The sequence below is a fragment of the Pseudochaenichthys georgianus genome, chromosome 8, assembly GCF_902827115.2.
Source record: "Pseudochaenichthys georgianus chromosome 8, fPseGeo1.2, whole genome shotgun sequence".
Lineage (NCBI taxonomy): Eukaryota > Metazoa > Chordata > Actinopteri > Perciformes > Channichthyidae > Pseudochaenichthys > Pseudochaenichthys georgianus.
Genome location: NC_047510.2, coordinates 30,776,465 through 30,797,579, shown reverse-complemented (window position 1 = coordinate 30,797,579; position 21,115 = coordinate 30,776,465). Strand labels below are relative to the sequence as shown.

General features: G+C 42.0%; 1 protein-coding gene across 1 annotated transcript in view; it reads left to right on the top strand.

Annotated features, from left to right (window-relative positions):
- Window positions 1-18,087, top strand: part of card11 (caspase recruitment domain family, member 11) — a 41,933-nt gene extending 23,846 nt beyond the window's left edge. Inside the window, exons 8-25 of the mRNA XM_034089562.2 lie at window positions 1-16; window positions 1,177-1,371; window positions 1,461-1,607; window positions 1,870-1,933; window positions 2,036-2,211; window positions 3,165-3,271; window positions 3,428-3,462; window positions 3,562-3,673; window positions 3,800-4,001; window positions 4,671-4,797; window positions 6,052-6,295; window positions 11,598-11,682; window positions 11,785-11,868; window positions 11,988-12,108; window positions 13,015-13,197; window positions 15,457-15,578; window positions 16,228-16,343; window positions 17,167-18,087. The exon at window positions 1-16 is cut by the window's left edge and continues 110 nt beyond it. Coding sequence (XP_033945453.1) covers window positions 1-16; window positions 1,177-1,371; window positions 1,461-1,607; window positions 1,870-1,933; window positions 2,036-2,211; window positions 3,165-3,271; window positions 3,428-3,462; window positions 3,562-3,673; window positions 3,800-4,001; window positions 4,671-4,797; window positions 6,052-6,295; window positions 11,598-11,682; window positions 11,785-11,868; window positions 11,988-12,108; window positions 13,015-13,197; window positions 15,457-15,578; window positions 16,228-16,343; window positions 17,167-17,371 — 2,341 coding nt within the window. The 3' untranslated portion in view covers window positions 17,372-18,087. The remainder of the gene's footprint in view (window positions 17-1,176; window positions 1,372-1,460; window positions 1,608-1,869; window positions 1,934-2,035; window positions 2,212-3,164; window positions 3,272-3,427; window positions 3,463-3,561; window positions 3,674-3,799; window positions 4,002-4,670; window positions 4,798-6,051; window positions 6,296-11,597; window positions 11,683-11,784; window positions 11,869-11,987; window positions 12,109-13,014; window positions 13,198-15,456; window positions 15,579-16,227; window positions 16,344-17,166) is intronic.
- The last annotated feature ends 3,028 nt before the right edge of the window (window positions 18,088-21,115 follow it).

Here is a 21,115-nt window from a genome sequence, read left to right as displayed (position 1 = left end):
GAAGGAGAGGGACCAGGTGAAAACACACACATGCAGACTTGCGAATATCCCCCATATAACAACTCAACCAATATCAATAAATAAATGGTTTGTATGGAATAACCGCGTAGTCAAGCATAACTGTGTGAATTAAAGGGGCTTCATACAAATATGAACCTGAACATTTGCATAGTATGTCCTCTTTAAAAACTAAATATATGTGTATATATATTAAAAAAAGAGTAATCAGATTAAGGAAATAATTTGATATTCTCATCTAGTTAAAAACTTCCTGAATCTAAATTAATCTGATCCTCCTCAGTTGGTCACAGAATGAACCTGCCACTGTTTGTATTTATATATCAGTGACATATATGTGACATGTATACCAGATCATTTACTGCTACAGTTCCTTGTTCTAATGTTACCTGTGTGTGATGACACATCTGTCTTAGGGCTGCACGATATTGGAAAAAACTGACATTGCGATTTTTTCCCTCCCTGCGATAATTACGAGATGAAAACATACAGGAATTGAAGAAAATACCGTTTTTTTCCCCGCAAACCATCCTTTCTTTAACTTTAGTGCTATACAATTGGTATTTCTTTAACTATATTTAACCGGATGAAGGATTTTAGTCACGGACGTCTGGATCTTAAGTTATCAGAGCAACAAGCTGAGCTAGCTCGGTTAGCATGCGCCGAACTGCCCTGGAGAAACACATGAAACGACTTCATTCAGTGTTTTTACCTTTGATCACGGGTCCGGTTGCTTTGGAGATGTGATTGTGATTGGTGGTTTGCTGTCACTCACTCAAGTACCCCTGACATGAGAGCCGCGCACGTTTTTATTTTGTATAGCAAGCAGCAAAATAATTGTAACATGACGTGTTTGAGTTAATTTGCCTACTTAATATCGCGAGTCCTACAAAAAAAATCGCACCTCCACGCGATGTGAATATCGCACATGCGCATATCGCGATTATCGTCACGACACGATATATCGTGCAGCCCTAATTTGTCTACGTGTCATTTTCTACCGTTTTTCAGACACTATGCTTCGCTTTATCCCCTGAATACTTGCATTTATATCTTGGTCGCTTTGCTACATTGCTCTGATTTCATCACGAAAGGATTGAAAGATCTTCTGTTGTCGTTTCTGTTGTGGTTCTGACTTCCACTCCTCCACTGCTACAGGCGTTTCGAGCCAGAGACGAGGCCCAGCACCATTTCTCCCAGAGTCTCATCGACAAGGACAAATATCGTAAACAGATCAGAGAGCTGGAGGAGAGGAGCGACGAACTCCAGATCGAGATTGTACACAAAGAAGCCCGTCTGGTCACTCTGGAGTCTCGCCTACGACGGCTGGCCAAGGACATCGTTTTGGACCAGGTGAGACACGGTGGAGAACGCTTCACTGGAACTTGCAATATTTCCGTTTTTGTGAATATTTCAATGCCATTTTTAATTTCTTTTTGCAGAGTCTGCCGAGGGACATGCCTCCCACCATTATTTCTCAGGCGGGGGATTATAAACCCAGCCAATCAGAGTGGTCGAGCGATGAATCCCATGAGGGGAAGTTTCCATCGGAGGAGCCTCGTCTGAAACGCAGACCCAACCTAAAAGCAGTCAGTCACTACACATTATTCACACCTAGTTACTTCTTTCAAACAAATGTATTGGACATTATCGCAGACTGTTTTGAGAAACATATTTCCGACACAGCTAAGTGGTAACGATGTTCTTACTTATGACCAAAACACACATTTAGCTACTAACTCATCAAAAGGTCGCCTAATCGTTTCAGTTTTGTAAACAGATGATATCGTTATATTTTTAAGAAGCGTACTTTTTTTTAACATTAGCTTTCATGTTTTCTTTATATTTTAGAACAGAGCAAAGTCTCCAGTCTGTTTTCCCAGAGAAGTCAACTATGAGCCCTCTCAATCGACAGGTAACACATGATCCTAAAGTTCATTCATAAATGTGTTTCTACTCCACCCTAACAGTAACGTTCGTCTACGCAAGTTTATTTTAATTTCTCTCCACCTTTCAGCTCTGTCAGCCAGCGGAGGATATTTCCTGGATATCCAGATGCGAAACTATAACTCCAACAGCGTGTCCCTCCCTGCCTCCCCCTCGTATCCTCCCTTCTCAGCCGCCTCCCTCTCCTGCTCCCCGTCCCCCTCTCCTCTCACCGTCAGTATGGACCAGTTCAACAGACCAAACATGGTGAGCTTTGCAGACATCACTATAGTCCTATATCATAGGTTAAAGAGGCCCTATTGTACTATTTGGGGGTTTTCCTTTTCCTGTAGTGTGTTATATAGGTTTTTTGTGCATGTAAATAGTCTGAAAAGGCTAAAATCCCAAAGTTTCTCTCCCTCACACTTCCTGAAACGCCTCCATTGGACTCCTTGGTTTTCTTCCGTAACCCAATGACATCACTATCTATCACTTGCGCTTCTATTGGCTAGCGCTCCAACGCATTGTACGTGATAGATTAAGCAGTTGACCAATGATAACAGAGCCGGCCAGCTGACCAATCAGAGCAGACTGGGCTCTGGTTTCAGACAGAGGGTGAAAAGAGGTGCTGCAGCACAGGCAGTATGAGACAAATAAAGAGCTTTTTGAAAATTAAAGCATGGAGACATGTAGTAGAGACACTACATACTAATATATACTAATATGTAGCTGACATCCTCGTGGATTAATCTTCTTATTACAGACACATGCATTTCCTAACATCTGTCCGTCCTGGGAGAGGGACCCCTCCTCTGCTGCTCTCCCTGAGGTTTCTCCCATGTTCCCCTTAAACTGTGGGTTTTCTCTGGAAGTGTTTCCTTGTACGATGTGAGGGTCTAAGGACAGAGGGTCTAAGGACAGAGGGTCTAAGGACAGAGGGTCGAAGGACAGAGGGTGTCGTTTTTCTCATACTGATATTCTGAACAATCTGTGCTGTTGTATTTGCTGCAAAGTGTCTATACTGTAGGCTATTTTTATGATATGTACAGCACTTTGGCTCCACCAAAAATCGTTTATAAATGTGCTATATAAATAAAACTTGATTTGATTCATATGAACCTGAAAATGAGTGTAATAGGACCACTTTAATATAACTTTCTCAAAGTCCATTTGACGTCTCAGTTTGGATTCTCTGCTTTGTTCACTTATTAAATCTCCAGCTGCGTTACCGTAACCAGAGCATCCAGTCCACGCTGCCTGAGCCTCCGGAGAAAGCATCGCTCTATCGCCGAGAGAGGGAGAAGGAAAACGACTTCAACCCCCGCAGGTAGTCACACGGGATCATCAGCAAATCTCTGCTGTTTAATAAATATAGAAGCTTACGTGCAACTCTTATTTCATCCTTTTTATAAATCTGTGCTGGTTTGTACTTCATTTCCTGTTATGAATGGCTTCAAATATACTGACGCTTGTTCTCTTTTAGCCTCTCGGACTTTGATAGTGACACCATGGAGTTTGGTAAAGAATACTTTTACACATTACCCAATATCACACTAAGGAAATGTCTGTACTGAGTGACACTTTTGTTAACTGTCTGTCTCTCCATCCCTTCCTTAGAGGACGAAGCCCCTTCTGTCCACTCGTCTTCCTCGTCCCATCAGTCAGAAGGGATGGACTCGTACGACCTGGAGCAGGTCAACAACATCTTCAGGAAACTCTCTCTGGAGCGGTACAGTACAAACAATCATACAGTTATACATGTATTCAACTAGTCACACCATCTTCTTCTTAGTTCTTTGTGTTCTTGTTGTTGTTGTTCTCCTTCTTCATCATCATCGTCTTCTTCTTCTTCCAGGCCGTTTCGTCCGTCTCTCTCTTCCTTCTCGAGGATCAGTGGCTCTCTGAAGCCGGTGCAGGAGTTATCTCTGCCCGGCGACAACCTGCTGAAGGACATCATTTTGGTCGGTGGAAACGACAGCGGGATATTCATCTCTCACGTCCAGTCGGACTCCATCGCGGAGAAGGCGGGGCTCCGGGAGGGCCACCACATCCTGATGGTGCGTAGATCACTCCTGCATTCAAAGATTCAAAGGGTTTATCGTCATGTGCACAAAGTTACAGCGTAGAAATGGCAATTAAATTCGTCTGACCTGAGCTCCTCCAACAATGCAACATATATGATAAAATACAAAGTAGTGCAAAAAGTCTATATACATGTCAATAGAATATGGTACGAAATGTACAAGAACAGAATATGAAATTAAATAATGTAAATTAAGACAAAATGATTACACCACAAAGGTTCACACAGGGCTTTTAACAGGGTCGTTGTTAGATGAGTATTTACATTTCGGCCCATTAGAACTGGCTGTACAAATGGAAAAGCACCAATGAGAACGTACTGTAGACTTTTGACAAAGGTTCAATTAAGTGTACAAGTCTCAGAGGCCAAGGCTATATGTAAACATACATTTCTACCATCATTTATCGTTAAATGTTTCTATTTTAGATTCATTTGAGTTTTTCCTCTTTCCTGATTCAATTATTAGTTTTTTTACTTCAAATATAATATCACGATTACCATTGCCAACATCTTGCAATTCATAATTTCATCAAAATTATGTTTAAAATATGCTTAAAAACAAACATGTTCTTATTCCAGACAGAAACGTGAATGCTTTAATCTGTAATTTATTGATCTTTCTTGTGTTTGATTGGCGAATCAGCTTGAGGGATGCATACGTGAGGAGAACCAAAGCATTTCATTGGACACCAGCACTCAGGAAGAAGCTCATTGGACGCTGCAGCACTGCTCCGGACCCGTCAAGCTGCACTATCGAGCCAACTTTGACTGTAAGTGATGTTTTTTTCAGACTTGTGTTTGTGTAGTATTCAATATACAGTGTCTTCATGTCTCTTCTACATCAACATGTGTCCCCTCTTCTTCATGTCTCTTCTACATCAACATGTGTCCCCTCTTCTTCATGTCTCTTCTACATCAACATGTGTCCCCTCTTCTCCATGTCTCTTCTACATCAACATGTGTCCCCTCTTCTTCATGTCTCTTCTACATCAACACGTGTCCCCTCTTCTTCATGTCTCTTCTACACCAACATGTGTCCCCTCTTCTTTGTGTCTCTTCTACATCAACATGTGTCCCCTCTTCTTCATGTCTCTTCTACATCAACATGTGTCCCCTCTTCTTCATGTCTCTTCTACATCAACATGTGTCCCCTCTTCTTCATGTCTCTTCTACATCAACATGTGTCCCCTCTTCCTCATGTCTCTTCTACATCAACATGTGTCCCCTCTTCTTCATGTCTCTTCTACATCAACATGTGTCCCCTCTTCTTCATGTCTCTTCTACATCAACATGTGTCCCCTCTTCTTCATGTCTCTTCTACATCAACATGTGTCCCCTCTTCTTCATGTCTCTTCTACATCAACATGTGTCCCCTCTTCTTCATGTCTCTTCTACATCAACATGTGTCCCCTCTTCTTCATGTCTCCTCTACATCAACATGTGTCCCCTCTTCTTCATGTTTATTCTACATCAACATGTGTCCCCTCTTCTCCATGTCTCTTCTACATCAACATGTGTCCCCTCTTCTTCATGTCTCTTCTACATCAACATGTGTCCCCTCTTCTTCATGTCTCTTCTACATCAACATGTGTCCCCTCTGTGGAAAGAGACTCTGAAAGTTTCAGGAACAAAGATTCTCTCTCTTTTTGATCCATTTCTATAAAAACCTGTCTGAAAATGAGCTGATCAGATTTTGGGCGCTTTATGATGTCATAACGATGTCTTGGCTTGAGTAACCATTAGCCAATCAGCAACCAAGGTAACCCCCCCCCACCTTATCACCTGAATCTCCTCCTAGAGCACCATTGTGTTCTTTGTAACCAAATGTCTCTCAGAGGGGCGTGGGGAGGGGCTCCTTGTTTTCATCTAAAGTAACAGACAGAGAATCAGCACTTTGGAAACAGGGCTGAAACAGAGGGGATTATGGGTAATGCTGCAATGACCTGTATATATCTGAGACCTGTAACATATTGATGAAAAACAGCATAATAGGAGACCTTTAAATTCAAACGTGTGTGTTCTAGCCTACCGTCGCCTTCAGAGTAACCTGGCTGAAGGCCCGATGGTTTCCGGCGACTCGTTCTACATCCGGGTCAACCTCAGCATCTCGGGCCAGGCGGACAGCTGCTCTCTGAGCATGCACTGTGACGAGGTGGTGCACGTGCTGGACACCCGGCACCTGGGCCGCTGCGAGTGGCTGTGCGCTCAGGTCGACCCGTACAGCGGCCTGGACCTGGCCGAGCGGGGAACCATACCCAGCAACTCACGGTACGGAGAAGGTCTCTCAAGTTCTCTTGTGGTTAAGCTTTACAAGGCTTTTATTGTCATGTAGCTACAGTGTAGTTATGACAATGAAAATCTTAGGTCACAGGCTCTTCCAACAGTGCAACACAACATATAAAATAGTGCAAGTAAATACAATATAATATAATAATTGTTACGTCCCCACTAGGGATGAGGAAATGCAACAGTTGGAATAGTTATAATGGGTTTGTTTTAAACAGCAGGGTAAACAAGGTGGAAGGCATGCAGCCTGGAACAACACAAAAGGCCAAAGGAGCACAGGTTGATAACTAACCAAACAAAAGGAGACCAGGAGATGGCAGCCAATCACGTCAGGGCAAGCGCACAGCTCATTTACATACAACACAGATTAGCACAGTTAAGAGGACCAAGAAGGCAGCAGCCGTGACACTCCCCCCCCTTAAGACACAAAGCCACAGGTTTTGTGAAACTAAACACACTAACGAAACTCCCAATAACACACATCCTAACATCACTAAACCAACCTGCCTAATAACGCACACTCATCACAAACTCAACCTGGACAAAGCATCGGCCAACACATTCTCTGAGCCCTTTAATGACGGGTGTCTGATGCTGTAGTCCCGCACGATCAGAGGCCATTGCATGAGACGCTGACTGTGCTTGGACACGCTAGGGCAGAATATGGAGGGATCTAACAGCTAAACACCACAATTGGCCAAAGGCTGGGTCCAACATAAATCTTAAAATGTTGCAGAGCTAACACCAACACTAGGATCCGATAAACTAGCTGACGCTCTCGGGTTACCGGGAGAGTCGAAAAGTCGAGAGGCTTGTCATCCTCGCGAGGGGGAGCCACAATGTCTGGCTTCTCCTCAGACACAGCTTCATCTGAAGGCATCGGCACACAGGATCAGACTCTGGGACATCAGGAACACTTTTACTCGCCTGTGCACGTGTACGGGTGATCAGGCCAATACCTTTTGGCGGGGGCATGTTCTGCCGCTGCTCTTTACGCTTCAGAGCTGCACAGTTGGCGATGACATGTCCAGGTTTGTGACGGTCCAAGCACTCCCTCTCCTCTCTTGTTACATCATATAAAACAATAAAACACCAGCGATACTTAGCTCAATCAAAGTAGGATTTGCCTGAGTAAATGGTGCGGCAGACACACGGCGGGATCTCTCAGTAAAGACCGGGGGAAACACAGATTTGTGCGTTAACACATTGGCTAACAGCAGCAGCAGAGAGGGAATTCACTTTTTGCTCATTTAAGTAAACAACAATGTGCTCAGGCAAACATTTCTTAAACTCCTCCAACATGATCAATTCCCTCAGAGAAGAATAATCGGTAGCGTTACATGAGGCAATCCACTTAGCAAACAACATTCCCTTCTCTCTGGCGAACTCGGCGTGAGTTTGATTAGGAGCCCTCCTCATGGTGTCTAAACTTCTGCCGGTGAGCTTCAGGAACTAACTCATACACTCTGAGGATGGCAACCTTCACTGAGTCATACTGCAGGCTGTCCTCTAACGTGAGAGCCGCAACTGCTTCCTGAGCTTTTCCATATAATTTGCACGTTACCATCAGAGCCCAAACTTCAGCCGGCCACCGCAACGCTGTAGCAATGCGCTCGAAGGCACCAAAATACGCATCCACCTCAGTCTCACAGAAGGTTGGCACTAGCGAAATGTTTTTACTCACGTCAAAGGCAGGTGGATGAGGTGGAAATAGCAAGTTTCTTCCGGCAGGATCAAAAGCACCGGATGCGCGCAGTTGGGAGTCTAGCTCCAGCTGACGCATCCTGACTTCCTGTCTGCCTCAATTTCTAGTTTTCGCACCTCCAGCTGGAACTGTGTCTGCCTGCTCTTCTCTTTATCCGCCGCCTCCAACTGGAGACGGGCGAGACGGACCTTCAGTCTACTCCCTTCCCGAGAGTCTGAGCTGCCAGGAGACGGTGGATTGTACCGAGGCGGCGTCACCTTCTCCTTTAGCCAGGACATTAGGCACAGTGAGCTCAGCTTGTGCAGGCAGCACCAGAAAACCCCTTTCCATCAACTCATCCACCACCAAAGCCTTTATTTCTTTTTTTAACGCTTGTTTGTTCACTGCGAGACTGAAATGTTGCGCTATCTCATACAAGTCGTCTCTACGACACTGATCTAACTGCTCATGAAGGACAGACCAAAAAGGACTCCAAATCAAAAGTTGCCATACTCAGGTGAACTGCTCACAAACCTTACCAAATTGTCTTTAGCTATAAAACCACTTATAACCCCAGGAATTAAGTTTCAGATCCCGGACGAGCCCCCATGTACGTTACGTCCCCACTAGGGATGAGGAAATGCAACACACGCTGTCAAGTCCTTCAGGTTTTTGGCCTGTTTCAGTGATTTAGCCTGACTTGATAGGCTAGAGGGCAACAGAGGACGCTTTGGACAACTCAAATTTGTTCTTTTTGTCTTTATTTAATGAAGACAGCTCCAAGAATTCATCAGGTTGAAAACCTTCAAACACAAAGTACAAACAAAAGTTAGCTCACATGCTACACAAATTACAAACATTTTGCAGGTCTCACTGCATTCTCAATAATAACAATAATAGCACCACAAACTATGTTTTAATTAAAAAGGATAAATTGTTACTTTAAAACCACATCATTAATGTAAATGAATTAATACGAGTGTTTATCTCCACTTGGAAACAAGCACCAGAGAAAACCTCATCTGAACACCTGCGCTGTCTAAATCACACAGAAATCACTGGAGCACAGGCAGACCGTGCTACGTAAAAACACAGCTGATTGCGCAACAGCACTCTCGCAAAGTGCGACAACAGATCAAGTAAATAAACAGAATACACATACCAACGGCGTCTCCGGAGCCTCACACACACTGTCGCCTGGTTCTCTCTCCGTGGCTTTGAGAACAAGAGACCGGCCATCACAAACTACACCCCTTTTTGTAGCCGTGTTGCCGGAAGCGGCATTCATATCTTTCCTCCTACAGCTCGCTTCTGAAAAGTAGCCCACGCTATCAAAATAAACAAATACCCTCTCCTGGTATTGAACAATACTATAATAATAATAATAATAATAATAATCTAAATGAAAACACATAATTATTTGTTAGTCCGTTTTTCACAGATATAATTACATATAGCCCTATTGACTTTCGTCTCGACACACGCCAGTTGGAATTGGTATAGTTATAATGGGTTTATTTTAAATAGCAGGGTAAACAAGGTGGCAGGCATGCAGCCTGGAACAACAAAAAAGGCCAAAGGAGCACAGGTTGATAACTAACCAAACAAAAGGAGGACTCTAACAAAAGGAGTCTACTTGCATACGAGGAAATAAACACTATTACACTAAATAAGAAACAAAACAAAACCTCACTTTACAAGTGGTACAACTAACACAAAGAGTCTATACAAAAACACAGCTAAACTAAAAGCAACCGTCACAAAATCCTAAGCTACTCCAAACACTAACTAAGCTACTCTAGACATTAACTAAGCTACTCTGCACTCTAACTAAGCTACTCTAAACACTAACTAAGCTACTCTAAACACTAACTAAGCTACTCTAAACACTAACTAAGCTACTCTACACTCTAACTAAGCTACTCTACACTCTAACTAAGCTACTCTAAACACTAACTAAGCTACTCTAAACACTAACTAAGCTACTCTACACTCTAACTAAGCTACTCTACACTCTAACTAAGCTACTCTAAACACTAACTAAGCTACTCTAAACACTAACTAAGCTACTCTAAACACTAACTAAGCTACTCTAAACACTAACTAAGCTACTCTAAACACTAACTAAGCTACTCTAAACACTAACTAAGCTACTCTAAACACTAACTAAGCTACTCTAAACACTAACTAAGCTACTCTAAACACTAACTAAGCTACTCTGCACTCTAACTAAGCTACTCTGCACTCTAACTAAGCTACTCTAAACACTAACTAAGCTACTCTGCACTCTAACTAAGCTACTCTGCACTCTAACTAAGCTACTCTAAACACTAACTAAGCTACTCTAGACACTACTAATCACATGAGTTTAACCAGTTAACAGAATTCTCTAAGAGCAAGTAGCGAGAGGCGTCTGTCCACATGTCACACACACACGCCCTAAGTGCTTTATCAGGGAGCTCTTGAACTGTCTACAATGTAATCGCTGCAATATCAATCCTGTATTTGCATCTTAAAAGCTAATATTGTTGTTCATTTTGGAAGGACCCTTGCGAGAAAAAGATGTTGTTTTACTTTTTTGTTGTTGTGCGTAACAAGGTCTTGCTCAAGAAGTTCCGTTTTGAAATCACTCATTGCATCCATATTGTGGAAGTCCGCTGAAGTACTGAGTATAGTTAAGCTGATTGCAACGATGGGAAATAAACAAATCTGAAAATGATGCTTCTCCAAAAACAGAGAGGCAAGATCAAGTACAAATTAAATCAAAACGTTTTCATTCCAAACAATCTGAGCGTGTCAGGGGCAAAAACAGCGCTTCTGTTGTATGTCCCCGTCTAACACCGAGAGTTAGAGTTAGATCAAACCTTTTGTTTCGTATTCAAGCACATGTTACAAACCAGGATGGTGTAATAAACCATTGCAATGCTAAAGTAATTGAGTATCGCACATCTGTTCTGCTCTAGTACAGGACAGGATCTTGAGCAAACGTAACAGATGAGCAACCATGCAAAGTTTAGGAGGGGTCTTTAGTGGGCTACACCTGCAGAATGTACAGTTTCACTGATTACAACACACACACACACACAGGCGCACACGCACATGCACGCACGCACACACACACACACACACACACGCATGCACGCACACACACACATGCACGCACGCACACACGCACGCACACACGAACACACACACACACATACATGCACACACACACACACACACACACATGCACACACACACACACACACACGCGCACACACAGGCACACACGCACACGCACGCATGCACGCACACACACACACACACACACACACACACACACACACACACACACACGCACGCACATGCACACACACACACACACACACACACACACACACACACACACACACACACACACACACACACACACACACACACACACACCTAAGAGTCTCAAACTCCCTCTCAATGCTGTGTGTGTGTGTGTGTGTGTGTGTGTGTGTGTGTGTGTGTGTGTATGTGTGTGTGTGTGTGTGTGTGTGTGTGTGTGTGTGTGTGTGTGTGTGTGTGTGTGTGTGTGTGTGTGTGTGTGTGTGTGTGTGTGTGTGTGTGTAGGGCCCAGCAGCTGCTCCTGGTAAAGATCCAGAAGCTGGTGTGTCGAGGGGGAAAGGAAGAGAATGAAATCCAGCGCAACAGTAAGGTAAGAAATAACCTTTATTTAATTAAAAACGATCTACACATATTATATTTCAATATGTGGCATGCATATCTCAAATGAGTTAATTCGTAGACTAATTTACAGCCAGAAGAAGTGAGCCCGTCGTCTGATCCTAAAGCCATTCCACGGGCTTCTAGAGCCAGCATCTTCCTCACACAGATACTACAGGTACTGCAGATATCAAAAAGGAAAAACAGTTTGGTCTCTTAAGGATCAAATGTCTTGAACAATGAATAGTCTCACTGCTGTGTCCTATAACACTTGTCCGTGTCTGTTTTGATTTGCAGTTTGTGAGCAGGGTGGATATCAAGTGTAAGCGAATGAACAGCAGTGAGAGAGTGAGGATCATCAACTGCTCAGGCAGCTCAACGGTACCCAGGCAGGGGTATGAAGCGCTGAGGCCAGAAGGTGAGTACGACTGATCCAGGATACACTCTACACACAGCACATGGACTCCCTTTTGGAGCCACCCCCTATTGGCCATTAAGGGCACTGCAGTTGTTGTTACTTCCATATTGCTTTCATTTTTCACAGGGGAAAATTGGCACTTGGTTGAAATATATACATTTAAAAAAAAAACTAGCTCGTAGATTTTAAGCCAGGCTACATTTTCTCTCTGTCGACCCTCGTGCGTACCTCTTGTATGAGCCATTTAGCACTCAAACAATGTCTGTTTAAATACAGAGGTTGCGCTGTTAAGTATAACAGTTTTTGACCTCAAACACACACACACACACACACACACACACACACACACACACACACACACACACACACACACACACACACACATTCTCAAGATAAGTTATAAGTTACTATTTTGTCTGTTTTATTATGTTGCCCCGTTGGAGGAGCCTGTGAGCTAAGATTTTCATTGACATATCTACACTGTAGCTGTAGGAGCCAAAATGCTACCTAGCCTGAGTTTATATCTGTATTATTATTTGTTTACATCACTTTTATTTGTTCGTTGAGCACTTCCGGTAATTGTCACATGGGTGTGGTTTGTGTAAATACTGTAGGTCACCTGTTTCATGTCGAGTGTGGATGACAGAGGGTCAGCTTGTGCCGTCATTTTCTCTGTTGACCGTTTGGTCTCTATAGTTACTGTGTTTTGATTTTGTTTATTAAATATCGTCAAACTATCTTGCTTCAGTATGGACTTTCTCTTTGAAAACGCGTCACAGCTTATAGCAAAGCTTAGCCTCTCGGCGACTCAAACTGAACTGGAAATTGAGCCGCCACAGTAGCTATGTACAAATGACAATAAAAGCCTTGAGTCTTGAGTGTTGTTGTGTGGGTGTGTGCTAACAGACGCTGCGGACCCGGACAGCGAGCTGAGCCGGGGTCTGAACCTGATCCCCTACAGCCCCGTCACCCCCCAGCGGACCCAGAGGAGGAGGCCCGTGCTCTTCACTCCCACCGCTCTGGCACAAACCATCATCCAGAAAATACTCAACAGTGGGGGAGCCATGGACTACCATACCTGCAAACCAGGTCAGTGTAAGATGGGAATAAACAAGCAAATGTACTGTAAAACATGTTTATTTTTTATGTATTCATTTATTCAACAGGGACAGTGCACATTAATGAACATTTCTGTAAATGTGCCAGTTAGCCAAGAGGCTATTTTTCATCTGTAGTCCCTGGACAGATTTTAAAAGTCAACCTAAAACACATTTCTTTTAAACAAGTAAATACAATACATTTAAAACATGCAACAGACATTACTGGGATACTTAAATAAAACAATTTAAAATACAGAACATTAAAACAAAACAAATAAAACAAAAGAACATGTGTTTTACACAGGCAGTGGGTTGTAAGGAGCAGAAGATTGGGTCAGGGTTTCCGTCTGGTTGGTGCAATCCCAATGTGTCCAACTATTGTGAGTCAAAGATGGCGGAGACAGTGGATAAGAAGAGTAGAAAGGGGGGAGAAGAAAGCTAATATATCTTGCAAACCAGGTCAGTGTGTGATGGGAATAAACACACACATGAGGGGACATTTACATTTACTGTAAAACATGTCATCTCAAAGTCTTCATAAGGAAGGTTTCCGTCTGGTTGGTGTATGTGTCCAACTATTGTGAGTCAAAGATCGGGGAGATAGTGGATAAGAAGAGTAGAAAGGGGGGGGGGAAGAAAGCTACTATCAGGATTTGGGTCAGGTATTGTACTGCACCGTATTAATGTTAATAAGTGAAACCAGAGAGACAGGGGCAGGGAGAAAGATGGCCCAGTTGATAACTAGGATGATGCTAATGATGACATCAACACACTGGGGTTCATAGCCTCATTTATCTTCGTTTAGCGATACAGAGAGTAACACAGTGGGGTCGGACTAAATGCTGGGTCACAGTCTAACATCTGGCAAGACAATGGACTGTCATGTCTTGGTTTAGTTGAGATTCCCTCAAAAACCTCAGCAGTTTCTGTTCCTTCTGTATTAAATGGGTTGTGACTATTAAATCAAATCAAGTTCTATTTATATAGCACATTTATAAACGATTTTTGGTCGAGCCAAAGTGCTGTACATATAATTCTACATTCTAATAGCCTACAGTAGAGACACTTTACAGCTAACATACATTTAACAGTTTCTACTTTAAAAAAGATATTTATAACTTTCCATACTATTGTATTACCTTCTTGTCACAGCACAAGGACATAAAAACAACCAAAGTACGACTCAACAAAAGGTGCAAAAATCAAGTCTAAATGTACCAAATTAGAACAAGGATACACAAATCCAGTTTGTCTCCCACCTGGTTTCAGACAGAGGGTGAAAAGAGGTGCTGCAGCACAGGCAGTATGAGACAAATACAGAGCTTTCTGAACATCAGAGCATGGAGACATGTCCCAGTAGAGACACTACATACTGATATACACCTGAACATCAGCAGGAGAGGACTCTTTAAAGGAGAGACACTACATACTGATATACACCTGAACATCAGCAGGAGAGGACTCTTTAAAGTAGAGACACTACATACTGATATACACCTGAACATCAGCAGGAGAGGACTCTTTAAAGTAGAGACACTACATACTGATATACACCTGAACATCGGCAGGAGAGGACTCTTTAAAGTAGAGACACTACATACTGATATACACCTGAACATCGGCAGGAGAGGACTCTTTAAAGTAGAGACACTACATACTGATATACACCTGAACATCAGCAGGAGAGGACTCTTTAAAGTAGAGACACTACATACTGATATACACCTGAACATCAGCAGGAGAGGACTCTTTAAAGTAGAGACACTACATACTGATATACACCCGAACATCAGCAGGAGAGGACTCTTTAAAGTAGAGACACTACATACTGATATACACCCGAACATCAGCAGGAGAGGACTCTTTAAAGTAGAGACACTACATACTGATATGCACCTGAACCTCAGCAGGAGAGGACTCTTTAAAGTCGAGACACTACATACTGATATACACCTGAACATCAGCAGGAGAGGACTCTTTAAAGTAGAGACACTACATACTGATATACACCTGAACATCAGCAGGAGAGGACTCTTTAAAGTAGAGACACTACATACTGATATATACCTGAACATCAGCAGGAGAGGACTCTTTAAAGTAGAGACACTACATACTGATATACACCTGAACATCAGCAGGAGAGGACTCTTTAAAGTAGAGACACTACATACTGATATACACCTGAGCATCAGCAGGAGAGGACTCTTTAAGTAAAAGAACTCAAAACCATGACATTTCTTTTGTTTAGACACCCTGTCAAAAGAAGAGTTTCATCTGAAGCAGAACATGGAGCCCTTCATTCACTACAAAGAGAAACAAGCCACGTTTGAATGCATCACCCGAGAAAACATAGAGGCTGTCGCATCTAAGGTAGGCTGTTTGAGACAAATGTGTGTGTGTGTGTGTGTGTGTGTGTGTGTGTGTGTGTGTGTGTGTGTGTGTGTGTGTGTGTGTGTGTGTGTGTGTGTGTGTGTGTGTGTGTGTGTGTGTGTGTGTGTGTGTGTGTGTGTGTGTGTGTGTGTGTGTGTGTGTGTGTGTGTGTGTGTGTGTGTGTGTGTGTGTGTGTGTGTGAACACCATAGACTGTACATCATGTCTCGTCTTCCTCCCACTGAAAAAAGATAACAGGTACAGGAGCTGCCATGTTGAGATGTTGACGTCACACCAGCCAATCCCATGCAGCAAGAACAGATGTTTCTGTCACTATTTAGATTAGCACTTTTGCCGATGCTGATGATTTTCTTTATTACTTTTTCGATGTTAGTTATCCTCTTTTTTTTCTGCCAGGGAAACAAACACACTTCATCACGCTGACTTTGAATGACCACGTATTCCTACATTTTTTACAAAAGCCATACAAGAAAAATATTTAAGTAGGCTGTCAAAGGGGACTTTCTCGTTGTTATGATACCACTATTCACTTTCTAAATCGGTGTTGCGTATTCATCTATGTTTTCAATCATGCCACACACATGTCACAGTATCTGTATTTATCTTTAAAACCCATTTTCTCCCACCAGGGGAAACACTGCCTGCTGGAGGCGGAGCTGAGCTGCGTCAAAGATCTCCTGCGAAGAGAAATCTACCCGATCATCATCTACGTCAAGATCTGTGATAAAAATGTCAAGAAGTTACGGTAAGCCTGACAAACCTCAGTCTTTGTCACATATTTACCCACAAGTCCAACAACATCCTTTTTCCAAAGGCCAGCACGTCACTTCTTTCATGACACTTTAGGAGGAGAAGGTCCTCTTTGTTCAGCTCTTAAACTAAGAAATTATGTTAAACTGCAAAACCAGTAGGGAATTATTGTATTTTTAAGTAAAGTCAGAGGGAAATATATATATTTATGTATCTGTTGTAGATACTTTGATTTCAAACACAAAACATGATCAGTCATCACAACTCATCATATGATCACAATCATTAGATGAATTGTAATAATTGAAAGACCCTCACTGGTCAGTCCAGTTGCTTATAACTTACTTTTAATTTATTAAGTTTTGCATGGATTTGCTTGAAGGCATCATTTATTAGTAAGAATGATAAGGTCAAATATAGTGAACTGCCTCGCAACAAAGCAAGCGCACCAGTGGAGTCATGGAAACCACTTTTTTAATTCTGTTGCACACAACACTCATCCGTGTGTTCACATTATTATCTTTAGTGCATATGCAAATCCCACTTCAGCCCCTTGAAGACTTTACTGAGCATCTGAAAGAGTACATTTAGTACTTTTAGTTACTTTGTGCATAATTAGCTTTCGATATTTATGTCCTTTTACTTAAGTAGAATTTCAAATGTAGGACTTGCAACCGAATGTTTTTACACTGCGCTGTTGTCACGTTGTCTTAAGTAAAGTAAAAACCAGTGTTGTACAGAGATCATGTGCTCCAAACATTACCAAACCAACCGCTCACACCGCAGAGCTGCTTCCTTCCTGTTTCCTGTCCATACAGGAAGTTTCCTCTGCGCGTGGAGTCGGAGGACGGGTTCGTGAAGTCGTGTCGGGCCAAAGTGAAGGAGCTGGAGGGCGTCCCGTGTCTGTACGGCAGCGTGGAGCCGGAGGCCTGGGCAGGACCCGACGACCTCATCAGGGTCATCAAGGAGCGCATCCTGGAGGAGCAGAAGAAGACCGTGTGGGTGGAGCAGGACCTGCTGTAGACACACTCAGAAATACACAAAATAACACACAGATACACAACAACTGTCTGCACACGACAATAGACATGTGTAGCTGAGCTCTATGGAAGCCCGTAGGGGACTTTATTAAAATGATACTTTTAGACTGTTTTAGACTGTTTGTCTGACTGTTGTTTGTTTTACTCTTGTTTGTCTGTTGAGTGAACTTGGGTCCCCTGAAAGGCGTTCAATTATTATTATTATTATCATCTTTATTAAACCTGAAAAATTAAATCACTTTTTTTTTATTGTATTTTCTTTTTTTATGTAATTTGAAAATAAATCACTGTACAGTAAATTAGGTTTAAAAGAAAAGAAGATATTTTAAATAATTTCCATTTTAGTTTAAATACAGCCTTGAAACACCTATATGACTTGGTGAAAATGCAAATGCAAATTGGATTTTCATTTTCCTAATCACTAAAATAACCTCCATATAATGCTTTTTTAGAATTTATATATTTATTTATAGAATTTCATTTTCCTTTTTCAGTTTGAATAAAGTCCCCTACGAGCTTCTATATAGAACCATAAAAACTCCCTTGTACATCGTGCTTTTATACATACATATTTATGCTCCGAAACGCACGTGTGGACACTCGCACTGCAGTAGACTTCAAATAAATGCATTATATATTTTGTAAATGTCTGTCTTTACCTTGATTTAGAATAAATAAATAAATGGAAAACATTAAAAAGGGTTATTGTTTTAATTTAATGTGGAGAATTTAAAAGGGGAAGTGTTCAAAGTGCACGTGTGTGTTTTCATTACATCCGACTGAAATTTGATTATACTGCCCTCTGGTGGCAGATTTTATGCTTTCACACTTTAAAGGTTTAAGTCACTTCAAATTAAATCACATCAACCTTATCTATTTATATAGGACACCTTTTTGTTTTAGCCTATTTGCTTTGCATTGCTTGTCCCGAAACATGTACAGAAATAGGAGTGTTACATAACCTCATAAGTCGTTCACATTTGAATACATTTAAACCTCACATTTACAAAGAAAAGGATAGAATGACTTCACCCCACATTAGGCAACAGGAAACTCTGACTCACAACAGTTTATCAATAATGTCTGAGCTTTAATTTTGTTTAAAAAAGCCAAGAGAGGCAAGGCAAGCAGATATTCTTTAAATGCCGTTTAGAGAGAAGATCCACCCCTTTATCTTAACAACAACAAACAACAACACACATAAAGATGCTACTATATACTAATGTTAAGGAGGGATTAGGGGTTGGCATGAATAGAATCATGTTGACACCTTGCAACTTATTTAAAATAAACACATTTTATTTAGGGGCACCAAATTGACCAACACAAGATTCAAAATAAAGAATAAAACATTGGATACAAGTTTTTTCATGTTTTGCATATTAAGGATCATGATCTTTATACATTAGTTTTATAACATCATGAATTACCCCTTTATCTAAGGCGGGGGGTCAAACTCAAATACACAGCGGGCCAAAATAAAAAAAATGGGTGCTAGTGGAGGGCCGGACTGGTTCAATGTTTATAGCAAAACTTATTGAAATGAACTTGTTGCACATATTAAACCTGGAACTAACAAAGCTTAAATTATTGCCTATAAAAACATTAAACATTCAATAATCAGTTGCATTCATTTCTTATGGCTCTATCTGCAGCTTTTCCAGAGTCATTTCTTATGATTACAGTTTCCCACAGGCCAACAACAGCTTCAACAAAACTATTTCCCTCAAAGAACAAACCGCCCTGTTGTCATGAGAAACAAAGTGCAGAAGGAAACATTGCAACTCAGTGTGCTGCTCTGAGATGCTAGCTCAGATACTTGGCATCTCATCTTGGGAGCAAGGTCATCAATGTTTGGGCTCAGGCTCTGAGCGGAGGAGACCCTCAGGATGGAGTGAAGGTGTGCGTGCAATATACCGGCGGGACAGATCTAATAGGAATTACAAATGATCCTGCGGGCCGAAAGTAAATCCACCACGGGCCTGATTTGGCCCCCGGGCCTTGAGTTTGACACATGTGATCTAAAGACTACTCTTTACTTTTTGCATTGATCCTATTGATTGTAAATACTGTATTTCATCCAAAAAACGTGTTATTTTAAGTTTTAAATAAGCTTTAAGTCAACTCAAATACTGAAAGTGTATTGAGGTTTTAAACTCAGCTGTGAAATGTAATCCGTTTGCTCAAAAGTCCTTCTGGGTTTATCCAGCAGTATCATCCATAACTCACTGAACCGTATGGCTATAGTCACTTCGTTGATTTCTGCAGCTTATACATCTATTTTTAGAAAGATGTTTTTTCAAAGCCATAACCACCAGATGGTTCAAATTGAGTGAAACGGGCTGGCCAGCGGGGGATTAAGAATAACCTGTTTGTGGTATAATCTCTGCATCTGTGAGGAAACGCATGCAGACAGCGATGTGAACACTCACACTGCAACGCACTGCGTTCAGAAGCACCATAAGCCTACTTTAGTCAATACTGTGTGTGCTCTGTGTGTTGAGACACAAGGGCTAATACGTATACTCTTTGAATACTTTCACACTTTTGTATGGTAATGTCATAGTCATTATCGTCAAATAATAAAATATATCAAAGTAGAAATGTAATATGATTATAAACATGATAAATATGTCCGTTATCTTTTTGAAATGATGTTGTGAAAAAATGATCTTGATGGCACCTTCTCTTCCTTCTGTTAAGATTGCTTTCTTATCTGATGTGCTCATGCTGTGTTCATGCTGTGTGTGTGTGTGTGTGTGTGTGTGTGTGTGTGTGTGTGTGTGTGTGTGTGTGTGTGTGTGTGTGTGTGTGTGTGTGTGTGTGTGTGTGTGCGTGCGTGTGCATGTGCGTGTGCGTGTGTGTGTTCAAAGTATAATTGATGCCAGGGTACAGAGTTATATGATCTCTCTCTGTGTGTGTGTGTGTGTGTGTGTGTGTGTGTGTGTGTGTGTGTGTGTGTGTGTGTGTGTGTGTGTGTGTGTGTGTGCGTGTTCGTGTGTGTGTGTGTGTGTGTGTGTCAAAGTATAATTGATGCCAGGGTACAGAGTTATATGATCTCTCTGTGTGTGTGTGTGTGTGTGTGTGTGTGTGTGTGTGTGTGTGTGCGCGTGTGCGTGTGTGTGTGCGTGTGCGTGTGTGTGTGTGTTCAGAGTATAATTTATGCCAGGGTACAGAGTTATATGATCTCTGTGTGTGTGTGTGTGTGTGTGTGTGTGTGTGCGCGTGTGTGTGTGTGCGTGTGCGTGTGCGTGCGTGTGTGTTCAGAGTATAATTGATGCCAGGGTACAGAGTTATATGATCTCTCTCTGTGTGTGTGTGTGTGTGTGTGTGTGTGTGTGTGTGTGTGTGTGTGTGTGTGTGTGTGTGTGTGTGTGTGTGTGTGTGCGCGTGTGTGTGTGTGTGTGTGTGTGCGCGCGTGCGTGTGTGTGTGTGTGTTCAGAGTATAATTGATGCCAGGGTACAGAGTTATATTAGGCAAATAAGGAGAGGGGTGAAATTGTGACGCTGATTGGATGCAGATTATGATGATCTCTCTGTGTGTGTGTGTGTGTGTGGGCTCCTTGCTGTGTTTGATGTCACAGGATGAAAAGAGTTCACAAATAACAGGATTGTCACCGCCTGCTCAGCCGGAGGCCACAGAAATAGACGCAGATCCCCCACAGCAACATTTCCTAATTATAATTCCTTTAGTCTGATTTTTTCTCAGTGAAGATGACATTTGTTT